Genomic DNA, 17,863 nt, shown 5'->3' with positions numbered 1-17,863 from the left:
TAAAGAGAGTATAAAATAAAAACAGGATTTTTGGTTCTGAACAAAATGGAGTAGATGCATTCCTCTCTATCCCTCCCACTAAGTACAGCTTAAAATGCTAGACATTATATCTCAAACAAAGAAGGCAGACCAACCAGGAACCCTAGTAGGTTTTCTTTTTGCTAGGGTCTGGAGAAGCCTGCAACCTGGAAACAGGCAGTTAAAAATTGTTCCCATGAAAAGCCTGTTTTCTCCTGTCAAAGGACTGAGAAAGGGGCACCCTAGCAAGACAGAAATCTTCTGACATTAAATGTCCCACTCCAGCAATACTAGAGGAAAAACCACTCCCAGCCTCCACTAGCAAAGACAGAGGGGAAAGCCAGACTTCAATGTTTGTCTTGTAACAAAGGTAACAGGACACTTCCCCCACTTCACCTCCAGGTGGTGTTAGAGGAGACCCGTGGGAGCCTGGCCTTCATCACTGCCCAGCAGTAACAAATACCCCTCCCCAAGAATCCCTCCCCATTTCCATGGTGTCAGAGGAGGCCATGTGGGGAGCCACACTGTCATCCCCATCCAGCAATAATGAGGCACCACTCCCTTCCCCCAGTGTAAAGGAGGCCAAGTGTAGAGCCTAGATGTCCACCTCTGCCAGCAGTCATGAGATAACCCTCCCCTTGCCCTACTGGTTCGTATGAGTGGAGTCATGTACCTAGCCTCAATTTTCACTCTCACCTGGTGGTAAAGAGTTGGTGCCCCCTGTCTCACTGGCCCAGGTCATCTGAGGCCTACTAAAACAGAAGATTTAAATGAGATGCAGAGTCTCATAACATAATTTCCAAAATGTCCAGGTTATAACTGAAAATAATTCAACATACCTAGAACCAGGAAAATCTCAATTTGGATAAGAAAAGACAAACAATAGATGCCAACAAATCACAGCATTGCTGGATTTATCTGACTCTGATTTTAAAACAATCACTATAAAAATGCTTCAACAAACATTCTTGAAATAAAATAAAAAATTAAAAAAAAAAATCTCAGGGGAAAAAAATAGAAGATGTAAATAAAATAGAAATCTTAGAACTGAAGAAAAAATTATTGTGCTGGGTTGAATAGTGTTCTCCAAAAATTCATGTCTACCCAGTACTATAGAATGTGACCTTATTTGGAAATAGAGTCTTTGCAAAAATAATTAGTTAAAATGGGGTCATACTGGATTAGTGTGGGCACTAAATCCAATAACTAGTATCCTTTAAAAGAAGTCTATGTGAAAACACAGAAGGATACTCAAGGGAGACCACCATGTGAGATGGAGGCAAATACCAGGATGATAGGTCTATAAGCCAAGGAACGTCAAGGATTGCTGGCAATCACCAGAAGCTAGCTAGGCATGGGGCAGATTCTCCCTTAGAGCCTCCAGAAGTAATTAACACCTTGATTTTTGGACTCTTGGCCTCCAGTACTGTGCGAAAATAAACTTCTATAGTTTTAAGCCATCAAGCCAGTTGTTACAGCAGGCAGGTCTAGGAAATTAATACAGAAACCAAAATTCAAACAACAACAACAACAACAAAAACCTTACTGGAGAGGCTCAATAGAAGAATGGAGATAACGTATGAAAGGATCGGTGAATTTGAAGAGAGAACAGTAGAAATGATCCAATCTGAAAAAGTGAGAAAATTATAGTAAGAAAGAAACAAAGAAAGTATAGAGCCTCAGGAACCTGTGAGACAATAACAAAAGATTTAACATTTGTGTCACTGGAGTCCCAGGTGGAGAGGAAAAGGAAGTGAAGCTGAAAAAACATTCAAGAAAATAATGGCTGAAATTTTCCCAAATTCAACAAAGACCTGAACCTACAGGTCAAAGAAGCTGACTGAATCTTCAACATAAACCCAAATAAATCCATGATAACACTTTTGAAAAATTAAGTCAAAGAAAGAATCTTGAAGGCAGTTAGAGAAATGATATCTTACCAATAGGAGAACAACAGTTCAGTTGCATCAGGTTCTCATGATCCATGGAGGCCAGAACAAAAGTGGCACAACATTTTTAAGTAGTGAAGGAAAACACACAACATTTTTAAGTAGTGAAGGAAAACAAAGTCAATCCAGAGTGCTTGACAAAGACTCTCTCCTTGATCAAACTCTACCCCGGCTCCTCTGAGCCCTCTTTTCAACGAGGCCTTAACCTTGGTCTATAAAGACTTGAACAAACACTAATATAGTTTCTAACAGCTCAAGGCTGAATCCCTAGGATGACCCCAGACCCCTTAAAGTGTCTGCCTAAGAAAACTCAAGGCTGCCAAATGAATTCACTGTTTGTTCCAGCCAACCCCTGAAAACAGGGTCCCTGTCTCCCAACAGCAAGATACACATCTTCTATGGGAGGGTAGGAGCTAGCAAACCTAGATGGGTTTCACGTGGACCAATATCCCCTTTCTGCTTTCTGTAAATTTTCACTTCCTTAACTCTACAGAGCACCCCCCCCACCCCCTCCTTGTTCTCAAATTCCTTTAAGATGCTGAGTCATCTCTGTACAAATCAAAGTTGAGTTCAGTTCACACTGGATTCTTTTTCCTATTACAACAGTATATTACTGATCAAAATCTGTCCTTTCTACTTTAAATAATTTGTTTATCTCTGACATGCTGTACCCAGCAAGAAGACTTTTTAGGAATGAGAAATCAAGACATTCTCAAATGAAAGAAATACTAAAAGAATTTGTTGTCTGAAGACCTACCCTAAAAGAATGACCAAAGAGGGCACCTGGCTGGCTCAATCTGTGGAACATGTAACTCTTGATCTCAAGGTTGTGAATTTGAGCCCCACATTGGGTGTAGAGATTACTTTAAAAAATAAAATCTTGGGCGCCTGGGTGGCTCAGTTGGTTAAGCGACTGCCTTCGGCTCAGGTCATGATCCTGGAGTCCCTGGATCGAGTCCCGCATCAGGCTCCCTGCTCGGCGGGGAGTCTGCTTCTCCCTCTGACCCTCCCCCCTCTCATGTGCTCTCTCTTATTCTCTCTCTCAAATAAATAAATAAAATCTTAAAAAAATAAATAAATAAAATAAAATAAATAAAATCTTAAAAAAAGAAAGAAAACACCATAGATTAAATAAAAAACAGAATCCTAAAAAATGTTCAAGTAATACAGGAAGGGTGGAAAAATGGAACAGAGGAATGAAAAACAGAGGAAACGAACAATAAAATGGCAAACAGAAGCACTAAGATACAAATAATTACATGAATGGGAAATGGCCTAAATATATCATTTAAAAGTGAGAGAGACCTGCAATACAGAATATGAAAAAATGACCCAAATATAAGCTGTCAACAAGAAATTCACTTCAAGTATAATGACATAGATAAGTTGAAAGTAAAAGGATTGAAAAAGATATGCCATACAAACATTAATCAAAAGACCGCAGAATCTGCCATCTTAATATCAGATAAAAGAAAATCACCAGGGAAAAGAGGTTACATTACATAATGATAGCAGGGTCAAACCATGAGGAAGACAAAGCAATCCTAAATGTATAGGAATCAAACTGATAGAACCGAAAGGAGAAACAGACAAATCCACTATCAGAGTTGGAGACTTCAACACATCTCTAAAATACGGATAGAGGGGCACCTGGGTGGCTCAGTCAGTTAAGCGTCTGCCTTTGGCTCAGGTCATGATCCCAGGGTCCTAGGATTGAGCCCCGTATCAGGCTCCCTGCTCAGCAGAGAGCCTGCTCCCCCCTCTTCCTCTGCTGCTCCCCCTGCTTGTGCTCTCTCTCTGTCAAATAAATAAATAAAGCCTTAAAAAAATAAAATAAAATACTGATAGAAATACTAGGCAGAAAAGCAGCAGAATATGTACTTAACAAAAGAACTTAACAAAACCGTCATCCAAAAGGATGTAATTGACATTTAGAGAACACCCAACAACAACAGCAAGACACACATTCTTTTCAAGTGTGCATGGAATATTCACCCCAACAGACAATATCCTAAGTCCAAAGACAACCTCAAGAGACTTAAAACAATCAAAATTATACAGTGTGTGTTCCCTTGACCACAATGGAATCAGATCCAAATCTGTAACAGAAAGGTGACAGGAAATACTCCAAACACATGGAAATTAAACAACATACTTCTAAAAAAATCTAGGGGTCAAAGTGAAGATCTCAACATTTTCTAAAATTTAGCTGAATGCAAAGTATCAAAATATGTGGGGCACAGTTAAGGCCATGCTGAAAGGGAAATTTACAGTACTAAATGTTTACTTTCAAAGGAAGAAACACCTCCAACTAATAATCTAAGTTCCTGCCTTAAACTAAAATCAGAAGAGCAAAAATCCCAAAGAACTGAAAATAGAAAAACAATAGAGAAAATCAAAGAAAAAGCTGGTTCTTTGGAAATATCTATAAAATGGACAAACATCTAACAAGATTGACAAAGGAAAAAAAGAAAGAGAAGTCCTAAACTGTCAATTTCATGAGCGCAACAGAGGATATCCTTATGGGCTCCCAGACATTAAAGAGACAATAAGGGTCTATGAAGAACAATTCTACACACATAAGTTTGGCAATTTAGATGAAAAGGACTAAATCCTCAAAAAGTACAAACTGCCAAAACTCACCCCAAAAAAATAGATCATAAAAATAGCTCTATAACTATTAAAGAAATTGAATTTGTAGTCAATGCAACACAAAGACACACACACCTCCCTCTTGAAAAAGAAATATCCAGCACCAGATAGTTTCACTGGAGAAATCCACCCAATACCTATTAGAAGGATTAATTAGAAGAATTAATACCAATTCTATACGATCTCTTTTAGAAAATGGAATAGGAAGGAACACTTCTCAATGTAATTTTAAGAGGTTAGTATTACCAAACCAAAAACAGTACCAAAACAAAACAAAACACAACACAATAGACACATTTCATCTAAGTTATCAAATTTGAGGGCATGGAGTTGTTCATGATATTCCTTTATTATCCTTTTGATGTCCCTAGGATCAGTAGTGGTGGCCTCTCTTAAATTTCTGATATTGATAATTTGTGTCTTCTTTCTTTTTTTCTTGGTTAGGTTGGCTAGAGTTCTGTTGATTTTATTTACTTTTTCAAAGAACAACTTGTGGGGTTCATTGATTTTCTCTGTTGTGTTCCTGTTTTCAATTTCACTGATTTCTGCTCTAATTTTTATTTTCTTTTGCTTGCTTTAGGCTTAAACTGCCCTTCTTTCTCTAGTTTTATAAGGTAAAAGTTTAGATTGATTTCTGATCTTTCCTCTTTTCCAATATATGCACTAGTGCTATAAATTTCCCTCTAAGCACTGTTTTTACTGCACCCTACACTTTAGATAAGTTGTCTTTTCACTTTCATTTAGTTAAAAAAGTTTTTTTTAAGATTTTATTTACTTGTTTTTGGAGAGAGAGAGAACATGTGAGGGTGGGGTGGAGGGGTGGGAGAGGCAGAGGGAGAGAGAGAATCTCAAGCAGACTCCCTGCTGACAGCAGAGCCCTACATGGGGCTCAATCTCATGACCCCAAGATCATGACCTGAGCCAAAATCAAGAGCTTAGCCGACTGAGCCACCCAGACACCCCTAGCTCAAAATATATTTAAGTTTCTCTTGAGATTTCTTCTGTGATCCATTGTTATTTAGTAATGTATTGTTTAATCCCCAAATATCTCGGACTTTTCCAGCTATGTGTTATTGGTCTCTAATTTAATTCCATTGTGGTTTGAGAACATACTTTGTATGATTTCTATTCTTTTAAATCTGTTCAGGTGTGTTTTATGGCTCAGAATGTAGTCTATCATGAATGTTCTATTCTTAGAATATATTTAGGCCATTCACATTTATTTATTTTTATTTTTTATTTTTTTTAAAGATTTTATTTATTTATTGGAGAGAGAGTGAGTGAGAGAGAGCATGAGAGGGGGGAGGTTCAGAGGGAGAAGCAGACTCCCTGCTGAGCAGGGAGCCTGATGTGGGACTCGATCCAGGGACTCCAGGATCACGACCTGAGCCGAAGGCAGTGGCTTAACCAACTGAGCCACCCAGGCGCCCTAGGCCATTCACATTTAAAGTGATTACTGATATAACTGCCATAACAGCGATCATGTTTATAACTGTTTTCTATTTGTTGTACTTGTTCTTTATTTCTTTTTCTTTCTTCCCCTCTTTTTCTGCTTTCTTTTGTTTTGAGCATTTTATGTGATTCTATTTTTCTCTCCTTTCTTAGCCTATCAATTACACTTCTTTTAAAAAAAATTTAGTCATTTCCCTAGAGTCTATAATATATATTTACAACCATTTTAAGTCCACTCTCAAATAACACTATACCAGTTCAAGGGTAGTGCAAGTACTATATAAAGGACCCAGAGCCCTCACAAAAATAGACACAAAAATCTTCAACTAAATATTAGCAAAAATTCAATCCAAAAATACATAAAAAGAATTAAACACCAAAATCAAGTGGGATTTGGGGCACCTGAGTGGCTCAGACAGTTAAGCCTCTGCCTTTGGCTTGGGTCATAATCCCAGGGTCCTGGGATCAAGCCCCACGCCCTGGGATCGAGCCCCATGTCGGGCTCCCTGCTCAGCAGGGAGCCTACTTCTCCCTCTCCATCTGCCTCTCCCCCTGCTCATGCTCTCTCTCTCTCTCATAAATAAAAATTAAAAAAAAAAAAAAACCCAAGTGGGATTTATTCAGGCATGCAGGCCTAGTTCAACATTCAAATATCAATTAATATAATCTACCATAGTAATGAACTAAAGAAGAAAAAATCACGTGACCATATCAACTGATGCAGAAAAACCATTAGGCAAAATCCAATGTCCATTATTATAAAAACTCTCAACAAACTAGGACTAGAGGGTAACTTTGAACTGGATAAAGAGCATCTACAGAAAACCTACAGCTAACATCATATTTACCGGTGAAAGATAAGATCAAGAACAAGCCAAGGATGACTGTTCTCATCACCTTTATGCAACATGGTACTGGAATTTCTACTCAGCAAAATAAGACCAAAAAAGGAAATTAAAGGCATATAGGTGAGAAAAAATATTTCAAATCACATATATCACAAAGGACTCATATCTAAAATACATAAAGAACTCTCAAAACTCAACAGCAAACAAATAATCCAATTAGAAAATGGGCAAAAGACAGATTTTTCATCAAAGAGGATACAGCAGTGGCAAATAACACATTAAAATATGTTAAGCATCAATAGCCATTAGGGAAATGCAAATTAAAACCATGATGAGATAGCACTCCATACTTATTAGAATGGTTTTTAAAAAATAGTGACCATACCAAAAGCAGGTCAGGATACAGAGAAAACAGATCATTAATATGTTGCTGGTGGGAATGTAAAATAATATAGTCACTATGGAAAATAGTTTGTGGCTTCTTAGAAAACTAAGCAGACACCATATGATCTAGCAATTGCACTCTTTGGCATTTATTACTGAGAAATAAAAACTATGTTCATACAAAAACCTATACATGAATGTTCACAGCAGCTTCACTTGTAATAGCTCTAAATTAGCAACAATTCAAATGTTCTTCAATGAGTGAATAGTTAAACAAATTGTGGTACATTCCATACTATGGAATAAAACTCAGCAAAAAAAAAAGGCGGGGGGAACAAATTATTGATACATGCAACAACTGGGTTGATATTGAGGGTATTTTCTGAGTGAAAAAAAGCCAAACTTGTAATGTTACATACTGTAAAATTCCATTTATATAACATTCTTGAAATAACAAAATTATAGAAATGAAGAGGGGTTGCCAGAGGGTAGGGTGGGAGGAAAGAGGGGTGGGTATAGCTACAAAGAGCATGAAGAAGCCTTGGGATGGTACAACGGTTCTGTATCTTGATTGTGGTGGTGGTTACATAAATCAACAAGTGGTTTTGGTGTTATAATGTAGTTGTGTAAGATGTTACCATTGGGGGAAAATGAGTGAAAGGTCATAGGACCTCCATGCATATATCTTTTTGGGATTTTCTGTGAATCTACAGTGATTTTTTAAGTTTATAAAAGGAACTATTGATACAGCAACAACCTGGACATATCTCAAGAGCATTATGCTGAGTGAAAAAAGCCCATCTCGAAAGGTCACATACCGTATGATTCTATTCACATAACATTCTTGAAATGACAAAATTATAGAGATGGAAAACAAATTACTGGTTTCTAAAGATTAGGAATGGTATGGCGGGGAGAGGGGCAGATAGCACAAGGGAGATCTTAGTGGTGATGGAACACATACACACAAGCAAATGCATGTAAAACTGCTAATATCTGAATTAGGTCTGTGGATTGTACAATATCAATTTCCTGGTTTTCATATTGTATGTATTGTGAGGTGCCACCCCTAGAGGAAACTGTACTACTTTTGCAACTCCCTATAGATCTATAATCATTTCAAAATTTACAAAAATAATTGAGAAAAATTAAAAGAGGCCTTTGAACCTCAAAATTTTACTGGCAGGAAGCATGTTGAGAAAATGACTCAACTGCAAATGTGCCCAAAAAAGAAAGGATAACTCAGAACAAAAAGTCCAAGGAACAGAGTCAAAATCTTAGTAGAATTTTGTGTAGAAATCAACAAGCTGATTTTAAAATTCATAAGGAAAGAAAAATTTTGAAAAAAACAGAAGGGGTGCCTGCCTGGCTCAGTCAGAAGAGCACGCCACTCTGGATCTCGGGGTTATGAGTTTGAGCCCCATGTTGGGTGTAGAGATTCTTAAATAAATAAACTTAAAAAAAAAAAGAACAGGAAAGTTAGAGAACCCACTATCTAATTTTGAGTGTTATTATAAAGTACTATAGTAATCAAGACAGATTATAAGACATACTATAAAGGAATCCAGATAGTATGATACTGGCAAAAGGATAGCTATATAAATCAAATAAATAGAACAAAATCTAGAAATATATCCATACATATATGGTCAATTGATTGTTGAGAAAAGTGTGAAGGAATTCAAAGGAAAGAGGACAGTCTTTTCAACAAATTGTGTAGGAATAACTAGATATCCATATAGAAGAACGTTGATCCATACTTTACACTATATACAAAAATTATTGCAAAATAAATATCCAAGGACGCATAGGTGGCTCAGTCGGTTAAGCATCTGCCTTCAGCTCAGGTCATGATCCCAGGGTCCTGGGATCGAGTCCTGCATCTGGCTCCTTGCTCAGCGGAGAGCCTGCTTCTCCCTCTGCCTGCCGCCCCCTTGCTTGTGCACTCTCTCTCTCTGTCAAATAAATAAAGAAAATATTTTAAAGATTTATTGATTTATTGATTTATTTGACAGAGAGAGACACAGTGAAAGAGGGAACACAGGCAGGGGGAGCAGGAGATGGAGAAATAAATAAAATCTTTTAAAAAAAATTAATGCAAAATGAGTCATTGACCTAAATTTAAAAACCTGAAACTAAAATGTTGAGGAGAAAACAGGAGTAAGCCTTAGTGATTTGGGGCTAAACAAATATTTCTTAGATATGACACCAAAAGCATAATCCGTTAAAAAAAAAAACAAACTGATAAACTGGACTTCATCAAAATTAAGAATCTGCTCTTCAAAAGGCAGTTAAGAAAACGAAAAGATAAACCAGAGACTGCAGAAAATACTTGTAAAATCATATGTCTGACAAAGGGATCCAGAATTTACAAAGAACTCTCAAATTTAATAGTATGAAAAACAACCCAACTTTTATTATTTTTTTAAGTAGGCTCCATGCCCAGTGTGGAGCCCAACGTGGGGCTCCAACCCATGACTCCAAGATCAACACCCCAGCCGAGATCAAGAGTCAGATGCCCAGCTGACTGAACGACCCAGGCACCTCAAAAACAACTCAATTTTTAAAAATGGGCAAAAGACCTGAACAGACACTACACCAGAAGAGATAAATAGATGGCAAATTAGCACATGAAAAGATGCTCAAGATTATTAGTCATTAGGGAAATATCAATTAACACTACCCTGAGATACCACTACATACCTACTAGAATGGCTTTTTAAAAAACACACCCTGGGATGCCTGGGTGGCTCAGTCAGTTGAGCAGCTGACTCTTGGTTTCGGCTCAGGTCATGATCTCACAGTCGAGAGATCAAGCCCTGCATCAGGCTCTGCGCTCAGTGCAGAGTCTGCTTCAGATTCTCTCTCTCTCTCTTTCCCACTCATGCTCTCTCTCTCAAAGTTAATTAATTAATTAACTTAAAAAACACAACCTAACAGTACCAAGTGCTGCCCAGGATGTGTAGCGAATAGACCTGTCCCACACTGCTGGCAGGAATATAAAACAGAATGACTACTTTGGAAAACTGTTTGGCAGTTTCTTACTAAGTTAAACGTACCATTACCATATGATCCAGTAGTCCCACTCCTAGGTATTCACTCAAGTGAAACAAAAACTTATTCCCACAAAAACCTGCACACAAATGCTTTTGGTAACCTTATTCAGAACTGCCAAAACCCAGCCCAGATGTCCTTCAATGATTAGGTAACACACAGTAGCGTACTCATCAGTGAAATACTACTCAGCAATGAAAAGAAACAAACTACCGCTACCCTCTGAGATGTGCTCATCCAGATTCTTTCTGGAATCTGAGAGAATTCCAGATTCAAAAGGCTCTGCACTGCAGGATTCCATTTATACGATGGTCTGGAAAAGGCAAAGCTGTAGGGCCTGAAAAACAAATCAGCTATTGCCAGGGCCGGGAGGGGGAGGGGGTTAACGGCAAAGAGATTGCATGAGGGAACTTGAGGGGATTACAAAACATTCTATATGTTGATTGTTGTGGTTTGCACTTGTCAAAACTCATGGAGCTGCTCACTAAAATGGATGAATTTTACTGTATTAAAAGATATCCCAATAAACCTGACTTTAAAGAATCTAAAGTGCAAACTATGAGAGGAAACAAACAAAACAAGAGTGGAACCTCACACCCTATGGATGGCTGCTATCGAGGAAGAAGAAGGAGGAGGGGGAGGAGGAGAAAGAGGAGAAGGGGAAGAGGAAGTAGAGGAAGAAAATATGTGTTGGTGAAGATGTGGAGAAAGTGGAACCCTTGTGCCCTGTTGGTGGAAATGCACAATGGTGCAGCCGCTATAGAAAACAGCATGACAGTTCCTCAAAAAATTAAAAATAGAATTACCATATCATCCAGCTATTTGTGGGTATATACCCAAAATAATTTAAAGCAGGGTCTTAAAGAAATATTTATACACCCATGTTCCCAGCAGGATTATTCACAATAGCCAAAAAAGGTGGACGCAATCCAAGTGTCCATGGATAGATGAATAAACAAAATATGGTATACAAAAGAATATTATTCCACCTTAAAAAAGGAAGAAAATTCTGACACAGGCTATGACATGGATGGCCCTTGAGGACACTATGCTAAGTGAAATAAGCCAGACACAAAAAGACAACTACTGTATGATTCCACTTACACGAGGTACTTAGAGCAGTCACATTTCTAGAGGCAGAGAGCAGAAGGGTGACTGCCAGGGCCTGGGAGGAGGGGGGCAATGGGGAGATGATGTTTCATGGGTATTGAGCTTCAGTTTTGCAAGATGAAAAAGAGTTCTGGAGATGGATGGTGGTGATGGTTGCACAACAGTGGGAATGTGTTTAACTCTACTAAACTGTACACTTAAAAATGGCTAAGTTGGTAAATTTTATGTTATGTGTATTTTACCACAACTAAGGAGAAAAAGAGTGGTGGTTTTCCACTCAAGAGCCTTGGAGTTGGTCCACAAGGCTGTGTGTCATTGAATAAGTCTCTCTCCCCACCAATGGGTTTCCTGTGATGGAAGGACCAAACAAGATGGAACATGGAAAATTGCTGTGGGAGTCTCTGCTGGGGTAGAGTCTGGGCATGGAGAACTCCCTGCCCTGTGGGGGTGAAATGCTCAGACAGACACCACTTCCAAGGGAGGGGACCACATGAGGGGGAAAGCGTGGACTAGAGCAGAGTGGCAGGGCCAGCCGGGCCAGGCCCCCAGCACGAAATTTAGCCACCTTGCCTTGGCTGCCAGAGCCCTTTCAGGGGGTCCCTGGACCCTCAGGACAAACTCCAAGCATCCTGGTGGTAAAGCCCTGGTCAGCCACTGGCACTCTTGGCCCCTCTTTTCTACTCTAGCAACATATAACTGTCCATAATTCTTTTCCACACCTATGTTTTCAAAATTCCCTGTTTTGAGAATGCCCTGCCTACCTCACACCCTTTGCCTGGCCAACTTCTACTCCTTCAGTCCTCATTACATTTAAGTGTCTAGGAAGACTTATCTGACCTCCTCAGGCTAGTCCTCTGTAGTCCAACAGCCCCTGGGGTTACCTTTGTCATTGATAATGCTGTTTACTTCACTTTTTCAAAAAATACTTATTGTGACCTACCAGGCTCTGGGGGTTTATCAATGAACAGAACAGACAAAACTCTCTGCCCTTGAAGAGCCTATATTCTAGTAGTACCTCCCCCCCCCCCCGGGCCTGTGAACTTCTTGAGAGGAGTCATGCTCTGCCTATAATGTGGCTATCCTGAGTGTGTAGCACACGGTGGGTCCCCAGGCCCTTGGCACCCGGGGGCTGAGTGGCAGTTGTAGATGATCCTGATACAGCCCACCAGAGTCCAGGTGGTAAGGGCTGAAATCGTGCTGGCAAGAAGAGTGGTGCCTGAGCAGGAAGAGGAGCCAGAAGTAGTGGGTTGGACAGAAGGGAGAGGGAGTGTCCCCCACAGCTTCCCTCTCGAGTCACCTCCAGGTTTCTTCCCTGGGTACAGCACGTTAACCTCCCCCCTTCACCCTAATAATAAAGGACATTGACATGGACGAAGCTGTTCTGTAGCCTCGGCTTGGTGTGTCACCCCTAAAAGGCAGAGCTAAGCACCCCCTGCACACATACACCTCTCTGCCCTAGAGGCAGTACAGTGGAGAGTTCGGTTCCCACGCTCGGTTGGGTATCAGACTGGCTGACTGACTGGGGTGGTGCCAGGAGGCTGTTCTTCACAGGCCCTTCCACTCATTGCTGCGGCCAGCTAGGCAGATCCTTCCGAGCAGCCCTCGTCTGTCCCAACACTTCACCACCACCCCCTCCCTGCCCCCATCTCCTGCCACGGCCAGTCTGCCCTTCCCTCACCTCCTTCAGGTTCCTGCTCAAATCTCATCTGGTTGGCGAATGCTGCCCATTCCAGCCTTTTTAATACTAGCAAACCTTCTACCTTTGCTCTCCCTCAGCCCTCGGCCCTGTTTACTTTTCTCCCCACACTTATTTCCCTCTGACATGACAGTGGTGTGCTGGAACTGACTCATAAGGGCTTGCAAAAGCCTATTATGCTTCTACGAACTCTGCTGACTGGTCGTTAAGCATAGCGATCATTAAAAATCAAATTATACAAACTTAATCAAATTAATGATGTTATAAACAAAGGTGAAAAACGCTCAAACTCATCACTTTCCAATTGTTTGCTACCTTTTGCTACTATCTATGTTCTTGAGAGTCTTCACATCTGGAGAACTATAGTAGCTGTAACGGTATGCTACCGTGCATTTCCATTCAACTCTGCCTTCAGTGGCATCACGCTGGTAGCTTGAAATCAGCCCTGCTAGGAGTTTTTGCCCCAGAGACACAGGTACTTGTAATAAATCAGGTTTTGATTTATTATTTTGTTGACTGTCTACACCAGGGTTTGATCATGGGCCCAATCTAATCCAACACTATCTTTGTAAATAAAGTTTTATTGCAACACAGCCATGCCTACTCATTTGCTTAGCATCCGCGGCTGCTTTCACACTACAACAGCAGAGCACAGCAGCTGCAGCGATACAGCCTGCAAAGCCTGACATATTTACTATCTTGCCCTTTACAGAAGAAATTTGCTGACCCCTGGTCTAGCCTTAAGAGACAAATGGAGGAGATGTTAATAATACAATTAAATGTAGGGCACCTGGGTGGCTCAGTTGGTTGGGCGACTGCCTTCGGCTCAGGTCATGATCCTGGAGTCCCGGGATCGAGTCCCGCATCGGGCTCCCTGCTCAGCGGGGAGATTGCTTCTCCCTCTGACCCTCCTCCCTCTCATGCTCTCTGTCTCTCATTCTCGCTCTCTCAAATAAATAAATAAAATCTTAAAAAAAAATACAATTAAATGTAAACACATATGTCCCGTCTATAGCTAGTACATTGTAAATAGCACACCACGAAAAAAATTTGAGAAAATACACCTCTGGTATTTGAAAACTCTGATCCAATACAGCAGATAACTTGATATGTCATTGATGAGTGAGTGAAATTCAAACATTTTTATTCTTTCACTTTTGTACTTTCTTCTTCCTCTTTAGTGTTAAGTGAAAATGTCAACATTTGTTCATCCACTGCAACCACAGTTTGGTTATGGTTATGAGTTAGGCAAAATCCAAGAAAAACATACTTTAAGAATGAACTGGCTCTTTGGAATTTACAACAAAGAGTACTGTAGAATTTTATTATTTTAGATTTCTATCAGTACAATTTATAATACACACACACATAGATGAACATTTTGTTTCAGAGAGCCAAATGTTAAACATTTACAAGCACACACACTGTTTTGTTTTCCCTCCACTAGAATGTATGTTCCTTGAAGGTAAGAATTGTCTTTTATTTCAGTGCTTAGAATAACAAACGTAGCAGGTGCACAGTCAACATATGACACAGATGAACAGATGAGTGTAGTTGGGAATGCCTGGTTTCATGCGTTCACTGTCAGACCTTAAATTTCCAGCTCCACCATTATCCAGCTGTGTGGCTTTGAGTAAACTACTTAACCTCTTTGAACCTTGGCTTCTTTATTTAAAAAGAGGAGATAATTCTCTTACCTCACAGGGAGGTGTTGACAATATAGGCCTCTGTCTGGTACCTACTAGGTTTTTCCACAGATGGGGAGTTTCCTCCTCACCCTCCACCCCTGCCACACACATATTCCTTGGAGACCCAGCCCTGCTGCTGTCACAAATTTCAGTGATGTCACAGCTCCCCTCCCTGGGAGCTCCAGCACAGCCATCCTGATGGCCGGCCTGAGTGCTGGCCGAACTGAGAGGGGCAGGGAGCAGACAGTGCCTGGTACCAGTCTTGCTCCACCTGTCCTTGAGGTCTCACAGCCCCAGTATGAGTCCATCAGCAAAGAAGAGGCCCAAGAATAGAATGGTTTCCAAGGTTGGACTTGGGAGTGGACACAGAGGGGGTTGGACCACACCCAGAGCAGGGGCCATCCAGCCTGGGGTGGGGCGGGGAGGGAGAGGTGAAGGGTGAAGGGAGGTCAGGAGAGTTGGAATGGTTTCCCCATTTCTGCCCCCAAACCAAGGTGACAAAACTCCCAAAGGGTGGTCAAACCCATGGTCAGCCAAATGGAGAAGCATAGTGGAGGCGTCTGGGGGGATTCCTCCTGTGTTAGTGCACTCTCTCCTTCTGTCTCTCAGATACAAGATGAAGAACCACAGGACAAGATACCACAACCTGTCAAAGTAATCAGGCGGAACCGACTTAAGATGGTGAGATGCCCCATTTTGGTCCTTCCTAGTTGCCAGGCTTGTAGTGACCCAGGAGTCCCCAGGCCCAGCACTGAATGGAGTTGAGCCAAAGTTGAGGTGGGGTGTGGGAGGCTACCCCAGGAAAGCTGAAGCTTCTGTTTTCCTGGTTTCTCGACCCTGGCAGGTATTAAAAAACTTGTCGCTCTTGAAGCTGCTCAAGAGCCCAAACCCCCGGATCCAAGAACTGCATAGCCTGGCCAAAAGGTGTTGGAATTCACTGCTCCGAGTTCCGAAGATCCTTGGGATCTCCACTGGGTGAGCTCGGCACACTCCTGGCCCCCACCACGGACCCAATGACTATCTTTACTACGAACAGGCACTGTTTCACTTTGTGAAAACCTAATTTTCACAAAGGCTCTATGACAAAGGTATTGATTACCCTATTTGACTAGTGGGAAGCCGAGGCTCAATAGACGCAGTGACTTGTCCCAGCTAACAAGACTGGTAAGTGGCAGAGCTAGGATTTAAAGCCATTCCTGCGTGATATCAGAGTTGTGGTCCTAACCATGGTCACAATCATCCAGTTATGGGACTAACCACCAACTGGGGCACCACCCAGGTGCCACTCCTCCTCCTCACCCTCAAATCCACACAACCCAGAGATTCACCTGCAGACCAGTCATCTTGCTGAGGCTCGGCTTCCTCATAAATCACGTCAGAATATTAAGAAAGTTGACATTTATTAGGCACCTGCTAAGTACTTCACAAGTATTTCCCGTTTAGTTAATTCTTCACAGCATTCCTATTAGGTAGACAGAGTTACCCCAGTTTTACATACGACGAAACTAAAGCTTTGAGCGGTGAAATGACTTGCCCCAAATCAGGCAGATGGTAAGAGGCACAAGCAAATTTGAACCCCCGTTTGTCGGTCTTGAAAACCTGTGCTCGCCAAGCCACTCTGCCACTTCACTGCCTCCTACTTTGTGGGGCTGGTGTGAGGGTCCCGGGCCTGATGCACAGCAGACCCTCAACGGTGGTAATAATCAGCGGTGCTGGCATTACGTGGAGCCTGGGTCCTCGTGCCGCTCCACACACACTCAGCTAGGACAATGCTGTGCTTTGCAGAAGATTCAATCTATTACACACACCCTTGGGGCAAGTGTCCTTCTAGCACTAGAAGGCTAACGCCCCCTCTCGGAGCTCCTTTCTCTGAGCTGGCCGCCTCGGAAGCGCAGGCAATCAGTTAACACCGGGCTGGAAGGGCCAGGCCTCTCTGGTCCCATAGCTTTCCAACCTGTTTAAGGCAGCAGAACCTCTCTTCAAGTATCCTTCCTCGGGCCCCAATTGCGTTGGGCAGAAAGGTATCCCGCCTCACCCTGCCCCTCTCCAGGGTGGGGAGCGCATTTGAGAGGTCTCCTCAGAACCTTAAGGTTTCTCAGAGCACAGTTTGAAAACACTGGACTAGTTCACCCCATCAGCTGAAACCCAGAGAGGCGGACCCCTGGCCAGTGGCCCGCGCAGACAACATCTAGTCCTCGGTGTCCTAACCACTGGCCACTGCCGCTCGCCTCCCCAGCCAGGACGACTCCTTCCCCTGGCCATTATCACCTCCCCTGCCTCCAGGCGCAAGGCCTCTGGTGGTGAAGTTTCTTTTCCGGGGCTCTCCAGCTTTCCCCCCTGAGCTGGCTGCATAGCGGCAGTCTCAGGGCGAGGCTGGGGGACCAGGGCCCTCATCCTGCTCTGCTGACTGCCTTCCCTCCCTGTGCCAGGAGCAGCAGCGTCTGCGATAGAGTGGAACAAGATAACGAAGAGCTCCAAGAGGCTGGGTGCCCCAGGAAGATACCGGAATTAGAGTGCCCAGGGGAGCCCCCGGTGGGGTTGGCGGGGGGGAACAGGGCGCACCAGCCGCCCGTGGCAGCGCACCAGAGCGAGGAGCAGGTGGAGCCTGAGCTCCCAAGGACATCAAAGGGTCATGACCTGACCGCTTGCCCTGGAGCCCAGGGGAGGCAATCACCCACTGGGGACCCCCGCATTGTCTTCCTGAAGACCTACCAGCACAGAACTCCCCTGGGGGACAAGAAGCAGATGGAAGCAGCTGACCAGTGGGTCTGGTTTGAGGGGTTGCCCACACGAATCCACCTCCCAGGGCCTCGGGTGATGTGCAGATCATCCGCCCTGCGCTGGGTCAAGCGCTGCTGTACCCGCTTCTGCTCTGCATCACTTGAGCTACCTATGTGCCATCCATACAGAGTATGACAACACCACCGCCCGGCCGGGGTGAGACACAGGCAGAAGCCAGGTTTGGAACTGGGCCCGAGTCAGAGGCTCAGGATCCAGACTCTTGGGGGCTGT

At 42.5% G+C, this 17,863-nt stretch overlaps 1 protein-coding gene across 1 annotated transcript in view; it reads left to right on the top strand.

Moving 5' to 3' along the window:
• The window catches only part of TP53TG5 (TP53 target 5), a 24,382-nt gene extending 6,519 nt beyond the window's left edge, over positions 1–17,863 (top strand). The window contains exons 2-4 of the mRNA XM_035006404.1: positions 15,461–15,532; positions 15,696–15,826; positions 17,281–17,863. Coding sequence (XP_034862295.1) covers positions 15,530–15,532; positions 15,696–15,826; positions 17,281–17,767 — 621 coding nt within the window. The 5' untranslated portion in view covers positions 15,461–15,529 and the 3' untranslated portion in view covers positions 17,768–17,863. The remainder of the gene's footprint in view (positions 1–15,460; positions 15,533–15,695; positions 15,827–17,280) is intronic.

Source organism: Mirounga leonina, unplaced genomic scaffold (genome assembly GCF_011800145.1).
Source record: "Mirounga leonina isolate KUSES-001 unplaced genomic scaffold, KU_Mleo_1.0 Mir_150, whole genome shotgun sequence".
NCBI lineage: Eukaryota > Metazoa > Chordata > Mammalia > Carnivora > Phocidae > Mirounga > Mirounga leonina.
Note: the sequence above shows the minus strand (reverse complement) of the source record. Positions and strands in the feature narration are given on the sequence as shown.